This window comes from Electrophorus electricus, chromosome 25 (assembly GCF_041902795.1).
Source record: "Electrophorus electricus isolate QZ-2024a chromosome 25, ASM4190279v1, whole genome shotgun sequence".
NCBI lineage: Eukaryota > Metazoa > Chordata > Actinopteri > Gymnotiformes > Gymnotidae > Electrophorus > Electrophorus electricus.
The window spans coordinates 10,658,148-10,672,257 of record NC_137521.1 but is presented as its reverse complement, the minus strand read 5'-3'; the positions used below and the strand labels follow the sequence as shown (position 1 = coordinate 10,672,257).

General features: G+C 41.2%; 1 protein-coding gene across 2 annotated transcripts; it reads left to right on the top strand.

The window, feature by feature from the left end:
• Window positions 1–131: 131 nt before the first annotated feature.
• Window positions 132–14,065, top strand: ampd1 (adenosine monophosphate deaminase 1 (isoform M)). 2 transcript variants are annotated; one of them, XM_081707922.1, is made up of 15 exons: window positions 132–319; window positions 4,802–4,964; window positions 5,524–5,641; window positions 6,064–6,229; window positions 6,751–6,970; window positions 7,344–7,473; window positions 7,623–7,817; window positions 8,912–9,043; window positions 9,472–9,635; window positions 11,317–11,443; window positions 11,614–11,777; window positions 12,234–12,354; window positions 12,756–12,929; window positions 13,227–13,337; window positions 13,460–14,065. In XM_081707922.1, exons 1-15 carry the CDS (start codon window positions 304–306, stop codon window positions 13,613–13,615), a joined length of 2,157 nt encoding a protein of 718 aa, XP_081564048.1. In that variant the 5' UTR covers window positions 132–303; the 3' UTR covers window positions 13,616–14,065. The 2 variants fall into 2 exon arrangements, with proteins under 2 accessions (XP_081564048.1, XP_081564046.1); XM_081707920.1 differs by lacking the exon at window positions 132–319 and adding an exon at window positions 3,350–3,443.
• Window positions 14,066–14,110: the final 45 nt, after the last annotated feature.

Sequence of the window (14,110 nt, the reverse complement as noted above, 5' to 3'; positions counted from 1 at the left end):
TTCCCAGTGACATCCTTACATAATGCCTCTGGCTCCCCTTCTCTCTTCCCCTACACACACCCCCTGGTGCTTATGGGCTGAAGCCGTGTGTTCGAACCTAAAATAGAGCATGGCGCCTCCCCAGCGCGTGTAGTATGGGAAGGCGTCTCGTAATACTGGGCAGTCAGTGTTTCATACTGTAGCTCGGGGCCGGGCAGCTGCACACTTCACCATTGCCGGCCTTTCGTCTGGGACGAGCCCTGCTCAGCCTGATCTAGCTTGACCACAGGGAGCGTGTGTAAGTGTCAGGGACACACTGCCAACATGCCTAAGGTTGCAGGTGAGTGGCTCACAACAGCACCCAGAACCCTTTCACAAGTAATGCGCGACATTGTTCAATGCATACACACGTCATCATTCGAGAGACTTAACACAGAACCTGACGTGACAGTGAGGTAATGCATGTGACGCTATTTGTTCAAGTGTTCAGCTACTTTAAGGACTTAACATCATTGAAAATCGTGAGTCGCTCTGGATAAGAGCATCTTCCAAATGTATAAAAATGTAAAAGTATTCCATATTCTTCACATTTCACAAACGGATAGTACTGGTTGTGTTACTGTAGCTATAAACATTTGACACCAAAGGACGAGTTTTCTCAAGGGAGCTTTTCTATCACACTATTTTTACACCACAAGCGTTTCAGTGACCTTGCAAGCCTTTAACACTCCACTTTGATTAGTTTGACGGGTCAAAATGCAGTCAACCATACAAATGTAAAACCAGTTTTTGTCTTTTACAGTTAAGTTTGATGTCCATTCAATTTCTGAAGTCTGTTCAGTGTCACTATGAACTGTCAAATCAGAATCATTTACCACATACATTATGCATCTTTTCCCTGAAACACTAAACGTAACTCAAATTTAACTCATATTTTTACAATAATCATATTTTAGTACTGGCTCCCATATTTCAGCAAGGAAGGTCCAGGATGAGAAAAAAAAACAGGCAGGCAAACGTACTGCCTTAATGCACAGTGATGCCGATTAGCTCCAAAGGATGGAGTGTGCTGACTGGCTGAGCTAACAGCAGCAGTATCAGTCCTGGGGAACACCCCAGCCCTGCAATACACCTGTCATCTTAATTCTTGACAAGTGAAAGAGAGAAGCCAAGATAAGGTTTCAGCACAGGCAGGCTGCTAGTCCTCCACTTTTAGGCATAGGCTACATGAAGCAAACCCCCCCCCCCCCCCCCCCCCCAGGACATGCTGTCGTGCAGCGTCTGCATGAGAAAGCACTGAGCTTGAAATGTCCTGCTTAGGCTTCAACTGCTCTGGTTACAGTCCCTGTGTGGGTGGTACTGGAATGCTGTAGGCCATGTGAATTAGGAGGTGAATGTGGCAACAGAGGAACTGGCATGTCTGGTTCTGCTTTACTGTACTACACCATTTGGTTGTTTTCTTGCCCTAAAACACCCAGTGTGAATCATCAGTTAGCTATGAAGCGTTCCATGCCTTGAGCTGGGTGTGATGGAGCAGTAAAGGTGCACAGCAACCTCAGCTCATTCCAGGTCAGCTTCTCTGAATGTGTAAAGAATGGAGGCATGAAACACCAAACGTTTACATATGAGATCAAATCATTTAAAGATAGTTACCATGCTAGACAGGAGAAGTGGAAAAGTAGCAGGGGCAGTTCAAGAAACTAGTCCACACACGTACGGGATGGGTGTGTCATACCAGTTACGTGCTGTCCCATAGTCAATCCTGCAAGTTTTACTCAATCTAAACTAATGACTCACCTGAAAATGCAAAACTCTAAAAATTAACCAAAGTCAGTAGGCTCCATTTCACCTTAGGCAAACCACATCATACTAATCCCTGCACACTACCATACCATAATCTCATGTCATTGCAGGATGTTTGGGTGAAATATTCCTTTCATGCTGCTTCCATTGCACCAAAATATTGTGTGCATAAACCTCTTCACTTAGGTCTACGTTATGTCTAAAAGTCTGCATAGATGTCTTTAATTAAATAGTTTCACAAGGTTACTCATTCCTGTCCTCATCGTAGTCCTACACTGACCAGAAGAAGAAGTTCGAGTTAAACTGTTGGTGTTGAGTACAGACTGCTGCGCGAACAAGACAAGATTTATTCCTGCTATACATCCCCAATTGCACGTCTGTTCTTCCTAATGTCCTTAATCTCTGCACAGTGATGTTGAGTGGTAACCCATGTTCTTTTTCACCTAGCGAGTTTCAGAATAAAATATTCAAAGCTTGAACCATGTTAGTGAATTGACAGTTCTAAACATTTCCGTGCAGTGATACTCGGTCCCAGGCATAATCCCTTCCTGAGCAGTACTGTTTAGTGTTTTCCCTGTTCTAATCCAGTGGAATTCTGTTTTTGAATGTATATACATGCCTTGGTAAACAGGGCCTTTCTCTTTTGTGACCTCTTTTTGTTTGCCTCTTCTACATGGTCCCTGTCCCTTGTCTGATGGGGACGTTAACTAACACAGCGGCGGGACAGCGTAAGTACTGGAGCGATTCCCAGGGAGGAATGAAATTGTGGGGGGAAAGCATGATACTTCCACTGTATCATGCAGTAAATCCCAACCCATGGGGTGCTGTGGAATGCAAATAAGGGTTAGTGTTGAGATGTTGAGAATGGACAGATGGTAACTGAGGTGTGGGGTATGTCCTGCACTGGACCCGTGTGTTTCCCATTTATTTGTTTATAGTTCACAAAACAAGGTTCACCCCAAATCATAGATGCATAATTTGTGCTGTTATGGTGGCACTTATTGTGGAGGGTGAACAGATAAATGGATAAATGGCTTCTTGTATGGGGTACCACAAAACTTTAGCAATGGGAAATCATCACCGGCTATCTGGAATTTTAGACAGACATCTGTTATTTCCCACATTTGAGGAATTTCCTTCCTATGCAGATATTAAAGAGCCACAAGGCCAGCCAGAATGGATCATGGATTCATGGATATGGGAATGAAATAAAGTATTCTTTATTCTTTCTCATTTTATAAATGCCCACACTGTAATTGTTTGCTGTTGGTCCCTTTAACACACCGATACTCAACCATGAAATGTGACTTAGGAAAGAGTTTTTTCATTACATAAAAAAAAAATTCTGCTTGTTTTATCCCAAATGAATATACATTCATTTGCCAAGTATATAAAGTTATACTTACTATATAATGACCTGAGATGCATGGATTCATTTAGCTGATCATCTGGAATTCAATTTGCATGAGGTTTTCATCTTGATTCAGTACCTAATTCAATATTTTGTGGAACTTTTCATTGCTGAACTTTTTTTGGAAAGCGGTAGTTCTGGGAAGGGCGGTCCTTCCCTCATATTAGTCTAATGACTTTCCTCCTTTTCTTTTCATCCCCCCGATGGATCCTGTTTGTTTGCTTCTGGGTAAACGTGTATTCAGATGCGAGTAAGTATGGATGACAGCCTTGCTCTGCCTCGCACTTGAGGGAGTCATTCGTGCTTTATGGATGCGCTTCATGGTGTCATGACACTGTGCAGATATAAAGGAATTTGCCCATCCAAATAAACATTTATTCATTTGTTCATTAACAGCAAACAGTCTGATGCATAAACAGATTTTGAAATAGTTGAATAACAAATGAATAAGTCACATAGCTTTGAAATACTTTGGGCTTAAATGTTTATCTGGAGTGCATGAGAATTTGATGCAGTTTATCTTGGGATGTAATGTAGGCTAAGCACAAACCTAAAAGTCTGAGAGGGTGGTGTAAACCTTTACATCTCAATTGGTAGTTTCAATATATTAGTCAGTCAACTGAGCATTAATGTTGGACCTGTGCCCTAAAAAGATTCAGAGACCATTATTTCTGTGCATGTATACAGCACTCCCAGTTCCAGACACCAGGAATCCTGATCCTCTAATTGTTCCCATAACCATAATCATCTTCCACACCTGATTTTCCTCTAATCACATCCTTTGTATATGTCCCTTTCCCTATCCTACACATTACACACCATTGCCAGTTACTCATCTACTGCAATTCTGTGTTTTTTTTTCTGATTGGTGTTCTCTGGTATTTTTGATCCCATTTATTGGTGTCTGACGTCTGTGTTAGTGAATTTTTTTTTCTTGTTTTTGCCCCAGATTTTTGTATCTCACATACGGTTTTTGAACTTTCTCTCTCATTTTTGCTCTGTTGGACTGCATTGTTTACTTCTGCCTGTACTGATCTGGTCTCCCTAGTTTTGATCTCTGTCACCTCCCTGACTCTGCCTTTTTGGATAACTCTGTGCTCTTTGTTATAAGCCTGCATATGTATCCTTACTCCTTGCCTCCATCCACTTCATTATTACATTGATGGATGATGGGTGTTCTTTACCAGCATTCAGTGCTCTGGCTTCAATGAGGAATCACAGTCTTTCTGCTTGCATATCAAAAACATGCCTTAAATGACATGTTTGTTAATGTATGATTATTAAAATAATCCAAAATTGTTATGGAAGGTAGGCTGATGCATGTTATGCACTATATCATTGTAAGTATTAGCATATCCAAATATCAAGCATATGCACTTGGATGGCATATATTTGGTGGCTTCTTTGGAACAGCAGTAAACTGTTGCATGAGAGGGCCTGTCCTCTTCTGTTGTTATTTTGTCTTTCATTGGTTTGGAGAACAATATTCTCATCAACATTCATCTATTTATCTCACCTGAATTGACCACACTGAGCATACATCTATGAGCGTCAGGTGCTGTAACACAAAAATAATGACTATAAAATAATGAATGCATGTGTCATCAGAAACGGATGCTCACATGCGGGCATTCGCTGAAAAGGTGTTTGCCTCTGAGACCAAGGATGAAGATGTCCGTGAGGAGATCTCCATGTTTGATGTGGCTGACTGCCCTATTCTTCACCAGGAGCTAGCACATCACATAGCCACTGCTGATGATACAGAGCGACGGTGAGGATAACTTAAAATATTTAACAGCAATCTAACATACCTTCATGATGATGTGTGATGAGAATGTCTGTCTTGTACCTTTTCTGCTATTGGACAATCTTGGAATTTAATCATTTGGCTAAATGACAATCCGACTTTCTTGAATTTCACCTCAGATATCTGCTAAACTTGTTATGATGTACTGAACACAAGATTTCAGTCTTATGAAACTAACACAGAAATTTTTTAAATGTTTATGGGCAAATGGGCAAAAGAAGAATAAATGCTCACCAGATATTTTATTAGCAACACCTAATTTTTGATCTCTAACCCAACCAACTTTGAACACAGCAGTGATGTTAAAGCCCATTATTTTGAGAGTATTAGGAAGCATATGAAAACAGATGGGCTACAGTCTATAAGTGTATACCAGTCTTTATTTTTCTTAATGGTGAATATAACCTACCAGGGCCTGTTATGCAACCATGCTAATTGCTGCTACAAGCTTCCATTCATTGTTAGCAGCCATAGAGACTTCCGTCAAAGTGCTCCTTAATGCTGAATACATCCTGTCTCCCAGCAAGAAGCATATTATGCATTCCCAAGAGGTTCTTGTTCCTCTGCTGGAAGAGAAGCCAACGTATTTGGAGGTGCCTCACTTCCAGAGGGTGGCCATCACAGGAGATTATGCAGCTGGGGTAAGTTTACATCTGTTAAATCCCCCATGATGTAATCAAGCCCTGTATTATGCAAGACCACAGGTTTGACATGACTGTGAAATATGCGTCTGTGACCCATTTGCAGGTCATCAAACAGTGCAGTCCCTCCAGAACAGGAATAGATTTGCAGGGCAAGAACATGCATTGAGAAGGCCGCTAGGCCAGCCCTGTACTGGGTTTCAGAAACCTAGCTGAGACATTTAAAGCTAAGACAGCTAGGCACAAGTGCGACATCAGATGCAGCTACAATGAACATTTGCCAAAATCAAAACTGCTTATGTTAAGCCCTGAAGCATTTTGATTAGTCATCGGTTTTGGTTTCACATTAAATTCGTTTCACATTAAAATCTACCTATGTTAAGCCCTGAAACACTTTCATAGGTTGTGTTTTTCATTCCCAGGTGACCATGGATGACTTTGAGCTTGCCTGCAAGGGTCTGTACCGTGCATTGGCCATAAGAGAGAAGTACATGAGGCTGGCCTTCCAGAGGTTCCCCAACACTGCGTCTGAGTTCCTACGCAACATTGAGGGAGAGAAGTGGAAGCCAGAGAATCAGATTCAGCCAGGTGATCAAGCAAAAAAAGGCAGTTTAACAGTTCTCCTCACACTTATAAACAGACCAATGTAGAGTTGAGAATTCCTTTAACTCACGTAATATGGTGCAATTTTCTCCTGATTAGAAGAATGTTCACTTTATTACAGGCACGTATTTATGCTGCAGGGGTGCCCAAGCCCAATATTGGAGGTCTACTGCCCTATAGAATTCAGTTCCAACAATAATCTAACATACAAGTTGATCAAAGCCTTCAATAGCACCTTAATATTAGAGCCAGGTGTATTAGATTAGGCTCACAACTAAAATCTGCAGGACAGTAGATCTCCAGGACTGGACTTCACCACCCCAGATGTGACGCAGTGTTCAGGTGAACTTCAGTATTTTTCTGAGGAGTCTTTGTGTGCACACAGAGATCAAGTAATTCAGTTACCAGATTCACGCCCCTGTGATTTCCACTCAATAAAACAGATAGAGTGAGAGTATAATGGCCTGTGTTTTGTGTGTGTGTGTGTGTGTGGGGGGGGGGGGCAGTCTTCACTTCCCCTCCTGAACCAGGAGAAGATCCCTTCAACACCAAGACTCTGCCCCCCAACCCTGGCTACGTGGCCCGCATGCATGAGGGCGTCGTCTGCATCTACAAAGACGCAGCAGCTGCAGATAAGAACCAGCCACTGAACCTGCCCGCTCCTGACTACGCAACCTTCATCGATGACATGAACTTCCTTATTGCCCTCATTGCACAGGGCCCGACGTGAGTTTTCCACACGTGTTGTTAGATTCTCCTCATACACAAACCAAAGGCTATCAGAACCCTGATTGGATTGATAAGTCAGAACTGGCAGTTGATTCAAGATAACTTAGAATTGAGGGTTGGTTCAAAATAACTCAGAATCGAGGTGATGATTCATGAAACCACAGTTTTTTTTGCTCCTGAGGGTTTAGAGGGACAAACCTTTTTGCAGAGCTTTCACTCAACATTTACTTTACTAACAATGCAAAGTAAGTGTACTGTCTCTAATTGAAAATATACTAAACAACACACACACAAAAATTCATTGTATATGGGCTGCCTGTTTTAACGGGTTGAGTGTGTTTATCTGCATGTTTCGGATTGGTCTCTTCAGAAAGACATACACCCACCGTCGTCTGAAGTTCCTCATGTCCAAGTTCAACGTGCATGAGATGCTGAATGAGATGGAGGAGATGAAAGAGCTGAAGAATAACCCCCACAGGGACTTCTACAACTGTAGGAAGGTACTGATCACAGCGCATGCATCCAAAAAGAGATTAACGGAACTGATCCCCGCTCTTGTTTGCTAGCCGTTTCTGGCGTATTTGTCCAACATGTACGGTGTTTTTTTGTTGTTGTTGTTCTTGCTCTTATTCTTTGCACTTGTCTGTAGGTTGACACTCACATTCATGCTGCTGCCTGCATGAACCAGAAACACCTGCTGCGCTTCATTAAGAGGTCGTACCGCGTGGACGCCAATAGAGTGGTGTACAGCATGAAAGGCAAAGAAATGACCATGAAAGAGCTCTTTGAGTCACTCAAGCTGCACCCTTATGACCTGACCGTGGATTCACTGGATGTGCATGCCGTAGGTGTCACTCTCACAACAACACGAACTGACACTGAAAACCCAAAATAGCAACCCACACTATATGTGCAAAAATGATGTGGACACAAGACCATCCCTCCTATATATGCTCCTTTCGTGTTCAACGTCAAATCTGTTGGCATTAATAAGGAGTTTACATTATCCTTCACTTGAACCAAGGTACCTGATCCAAGCACTGAAACAGCTGCAGGCCATTATTCCTCTGCCATTAAACTTTATTGTTGGCACTGTACTTGCCAGTAGGTAGCATTCTCTTGGCATTTGCCCAGCATAGATTCTCCATCAGACTGCCAGTTAGTGGAGCATGATTCATGCCTCCAGAGAACACTTTTCCATTGCTCCAGTGTCAAGTGGCAGTGTACTTTACACCACTCCAGCCAACACTTGGCATTGTGCATAGTGGTATTAGGCTTGTGTGCAGCTGCTCAGCCATGGAAACCCATTTCAAGAAGCCTATGTTGCACAGTTCTTGTGCTTCCAGAGGCAGTTTGAAACTTTGTAGAGCATGGCGCAACAGAGGATAGGCGATTTTTATGTGCTATGCACTTCAGCACTCAACACCCTGCTCTGTGAATGTGTGTTGAATACCACTTCATGACTGAGCAGTTATTGCTCCTAAATACTTCTATTTCACAATAATAACACTTACAATTCAAGGTTGAGTATTCATAATAATAACACTTATAGTTCAGGGTTGACCAGGGGAGACCTAGTGGTGCCTAAATTTCATGAACTGACTTGTGGCAATGGTGCCATCTTATGACAGTGCCATGTTTAAAATATCCAAGTCATACCAATTCTATTGACAGTTTTTGAGGTTGCATAGCTACATGTTTAATTTTATGATCCTGTTAGCAATTTATGTGCCTGGAACACCTACCTTAATAATTAGGAGGGGTGTCCACAAATATTTGGCCATGGAGTGTATCTGATCTTGAGGTGGTATTAAGGGATTTATGCCTGTTGTGAGAACTTTAGAGGTAAACAGTAATGTATCAGTCTTTGTGAGAGCTTACACATGGTTATATCAACATCACCAACCTTTGATCTGTTATTGAATCCTGGTCCTGTAGGGCAGACAAACCTTCCAGCGCTTTGATAAGTTCAATGCCAAGTACAACCCTGTGGGTGCCAGTGAGCTCCGTGACCTTTATCTGAAGACTGAGAATCACATTGGAGGAGAATACTTTGCCACCATCATCAAGGTAAGGAGTAGAAGGTACACATAATGGATGATATGGCGAAGTCACTGGGAACATGCTCTTGGTTAAAAAAAAGCTTGTCCTGCTGTGAGGCGATGACATGAACCCTTGATGAGGGGCTGGGCTGTAACCCCAAATGAGGAGCACATATGTGAGGGTTACATAAGATGTGTAAAACAGTGGCAAGGCAGTGTGAAGAAATCTGTCGTTTAGGAGCGTATATGTATATTCTGGCTTCCATGCAAATTGGTTATATGTTCTGGTGGTCATAGCACATTTTTGCTACCTCAAATCCCTGGTTTTGGGGTTTGGTGTGGTAAGTGGTTACTGCTCTCTGACTTTTCTACCATTAGTGATTTTACCATTAGTACCTTTTGCCTTAATCACGTTAATCAAAGAGCAACTAATCAACCCGGATATTTATGACTCAGGAAGTGGCTGGTGACCTGGAGGATGCCAAGTACCAGTATGCTGAACCTCGTCTGTCCATTTATGGGTGCAATTCCAATGAATGGACAAAGCTGTCCAGCTGGTTCAACAAACACAGGGTATTTTCTGCCAACCTCAAGTGGATGATTCAAGTACCCAGAATCTAGTATGTTTGTTGTCATTGTTTGCTGTTGCTGTTGGAAATTTCAATTTATTTTCATGCATGTCAACAACACAGGGTTTTGCTGCAATTCTCTTATACTAGAACTTGTATGTTTCCATAACCTGATCATTTGGCCCTTCTCATTAAACCTTTGCAGAAGATTTTTTAATGTCCTTAGTCAATGTGGTAGAGCTTTATCAATTGCCAGTTTGAGTCCGTAACATATATGGAATATTTATTCTTTGTGGCAATAAGGAATGTAGTATATATAATGATTGAAATCACACAATCAGTTTTAACCAATCAATTTATTAAAAGCACCTTCTTTTTGCTTACACTCAGAGAACACTTTATTAGGTGCCTAATTAAATCTAATAATGGTCTTTAATAAATGTACTATTATAGACTCCATCACACCTTTGTACACAGTGGCATCCTGCCAATAAAACTACATCCCCTCCACAGTCATTGAGTCACTGCCAGGTCGTGAATCCCTTTTTGGATATGTAGGCAATTAACAGGCTTGAAGAGATCTAAATCCTTTGGTATTATTCATCCAGTGATTATACTGTTATATATGTGTAGGCCAGAAGTTCTCAGTTCAGTCCTCTGGGCCTCCAGACAGACCAGTCAGGATTTTGTTCAGCTCCTGCTTAGCCAGGTAATCAAGCACTCAGCCTTTGATTCCCTCCTGTTTGAGGAGCTGGAACAGAAGAAGAAAGTAGGGGACCTGGTGTTGATAAATCACCAGAGATCCTGGAATTCCCACCCAGTAGGATATTCTGCAGCCATATTGGAATCCAGTAGGACTTGTAGATTCATACTCCTGCTAGTAGAGGAGTGATAAAAAATAATCTCGCTTATTCAGCTTTAGGTCATGGGATGCCATCCTGTTAATGTCTGCAAGACATGACATGCCAAAATAAGACTTAATCTTGAACAACTTGAAGGTTGTGGCATGTAACTTGTATATTATCAGTATAACCATGGTAGGAGAAGCTGTATGAAGACATTGCATCACTTAGACACTTAGAGGAAAATTGTAGAGGACCAAGCACTGAGTTCTGTGTGACACCAGTGGAAAGAGCCCATGGAACAGATATTGATCCTTTCGTGGTACCCAATATTACCATCAGTTCCATGTAGAACACAAATCAAAGCCGTTCTATGCCAATGATTCCAATGCTGGCAGGGATTTTAATTGTAGATTTGATCAACCATTCCAAAGGTTTCAGAGAGGTAAACTGAAGAAGAGAGTGACCATAGGAGTGACAAAGTGGCATGAGAGTTTATGTTATACTGGTGTGAGTATATCTGGCATAGTAGTGATGCTAAAGTTTTTACACATTTCAGATCTGCATTGAGAGTGGTCCATACACAACACCAGTCATGTGGTGATTAGGTGATCTTTGGTTATATGATGGCTAACATTTATTGTGTATAACAGATGGCCTACAGTATTACATGTTTAACCTAAAGCTTTTTCCCCAAGTGGCTTCTGAAATTAATGTAGACTATATAAAATGTGCATACCTTGTTTTGACCTATAGTTTCTGAGCCACAAACATCTCCTACTATCAATTACCCATACATAATATATTGTGCAGTCTCATGCATTGTAAGGAGTCATTCTGATTTTTTAAATTTTATTTGTTTGTTTGTTTGTTTGTTTTTGCTTATTTAGTGACATTTTCAGAGCAAGGAACTTTGTACCACACTTTGGAAAGATGCTGGAGAATATATTTCTCCCCGTTTTCCAGGCCACCATTGACCCTCAATCCAACCCTGAGCTGGCCGTCTTCCTGAAACATGTAAGTGATGGGTAGCCTAAAACCAGTCCAAAGATGCATTTCGGATATTTTTGAATATAGAAGAAAACTGTCCAGCAGTGGTTAATTTATCATGTTATCTATTATTTAATCTGCTCATCTGTCTGTCTATCTTTGTGCATCCATCCAACTTTTTCTCATCCTATCCACAGGTCACAGGTTTTGACAGTGTTGATGATGAATCTAAACACAGTGGTCACATGTTCTCCACCAAGAGCCCTAAGCCAGATGAGTGGGACATTGTGAAGAACCCATCTTACACTTACTACATCTACTACATGTATGCCAACATCGCGGTGCTCAACCAACTGCGCAGGTGAGTAGTGGGGGAAATTATATCTTACTGTACTTGTCTTCTAATTTATCAAGTATAAACAGAGACCCAAGTCCATTGGTGCTATTCATCCAGTGATTATACTGTGATATTTGTATAGACCAGAAGTTCACAGTTCAGTACTCTGAGCCTCCAGATAGACCAGTGAGGTTTTTCAGCTCAGCCTTAGATTACCTTATTTGACTGTATGAGGAGTTGGAACATAAGTAAACCCAAGATTAGACACAAAATATGGTGTTGATAAGTCAGCAGAGATCTTGGACTTCTCATCCGATCTGATTCAATTTATCCCCAGATTATTAACTTCCTTGTTAGCTGGATAGTTCTGTCCTAAATGGTGCAGATTAAAATTCCATTTATTTGGAAGTTCTTCTTTTTTTAGTGCAGGTCTTGAGATTTCTCAATTTGAGCTATATATGCTTCTTTCTATTTTTATAGGGAGAGAGGCTTGAACACATTCCTGTTCAGGCCTCACTGTGGGGAGGCCGGAGCTGTCACTCATTTGCTAGCCTGCTTTATGACTGCCGACAACATCTCTCATGGTCTCAACCTCAAGAAGGTTGGTTTGTTATCTACCCATACCAGCAGTGGCTGCCCCTACAATCTCAGACCTTCTGAGAACTGATCAGAAGGAAGGCAGAAGAAGACAGTATCAGTGATAAATGGCATGTGTTTTAGGCATAGTCAGACAATAACACACATATGTAGACTATTAAAAAAGTAATATTGTAGATTCTAAATTCTTTTAGTCAAAGAGTATGCCATCAGGTAGCAAAAAAAGAATAAATATGTTATAAAGACTAAGTTTGGTGTAGTCCTGTACATATGCCTAAACTAACTCTCATTCAGTATTATACTCTTAAAACAACAACACAAAAAACACTGCAGATCCTACATCCACGAACACGATCAACCGTGTTTGTAATTAGTGTGTCCTATTTCCCTCCCTGTATGACACAGAGCCCAGTCCTGCAGTATCTGTACTTCCTGGCCCAGATTCCAATTGCCATGTCTCCCCTCAGCAACAACAGCCTGTTCCTGGAGTACAACAAGAACCCACTTTTGGAGTTCCACAAGAAGGGTCTGGTAGTGTCTTTGTCCACTGATGACCCCATGCAGTTCCACTACACCAAGGTATAGTTGGTATTTTGTGATTATGCACACGTCATCCACACCCACAGCAATCATGAGGAGTGACTGTTAAAAGCATACCAAGCACACACTTTCAGTATTTTGATGAAGTAATAATTAAATTGAAGATACTGGCTAGAGATAGTGACGGCATTGGGTGTCGTGTCAAATTGGCTAAAATCAGTTTTGTGCGTAAAATCAGATTTGAGGATTGCAACCCATGGTCTAAAAATGGCCTGGACAAACCTTACACCATAGCTAGGCTAACATCTGTTCTTCATTCATTCACTCTGTGTGCAGGAGCCACTGATGGAGGAGTACGCCATCGCAGCTCAAGTGTTCAAACTCAGCACCTGCGATATGTGTGAAATCGCTAAGAACAGTGTCCTGCAGAGTGGCCTGTCGCATGAGGTATGACAACCCATCTTTACTCACAGTTTATTATGGCATATGCACTAGCCGTCTAACTAGCCCAACATCTGCTACTGTCATCACTACTGTATGAGATCCATGTGTTTTTTTTCTCCCAAAAGGAGAAGGTCCACTTCCTGGGGACAAATTACCTGAAGGAGGGCCCGGAAGGAAATGATATTCGCAAGACAAATGTGGCTCAGATCCGTATGGCCTATCGCTATGAAACTCTTTGTTATGAGTTCAGTCTCATTAAGGAAGGTGTAAAGGGTGACTAAAAGGCTCTATTTTGTCTGTTTCTCTCTCTCTCTCACACACACACACACACACACACACACACACACACACACACACACACACACACACGCCAGAGAGACAGTCGTCCTAAAATAACCTTAAACGTTACACCCATTAATTTTTTCATGTCTTAAAAATATATATTTAATGCAATAATAATACATTTGCTGAATTGGAATTTGTTATTAAATGTCATAAAAGAGGTGCAATAGTTGCATCTAGTGTTTACTGTTACATTATATAAAGCATAAGCAAATATATAACAAAACATAATCAAATATACAGAACTGAGGCCCTTAAAGTGATGATTACCCACCCAATTATTGTCATATGGAATGAATTCCACGAGACTAATGTTTCAGATAATGTTCTGAATTACATATATCAAATAAGCCTTCAATAGATGAATAAACTATTGTGTGGTGAAGCTACTTAAGTCTTCAAGAATGATATTCCTCAAAATTACAGTTTGTTAT

Bases quoted from the DNA above. Each gene is read 5' to 3' on its own strand.
- ampd1 (XM_081707920.1), top strand. From the start codon at position 3,365: ATGACTTTCCTCCTTTTCTTTTCATCCCCCCGATGGATCCTGTTTGTT. The intron at 7,818-8,911 runs GTAGGTGTCACT...CTGGTCCTGTAG, and splicing joins ATTCACTGGATGTGCATGCC to GGCAGACAAACCTTCCAGCG. The intron at 11,444-11,613 runs GTAAGTGATGGG...TCCTATCCACAG, and splicing joins TGGCCGTCTTCCTGAAACAT to GTCACAGGTTTTGACAGTGT.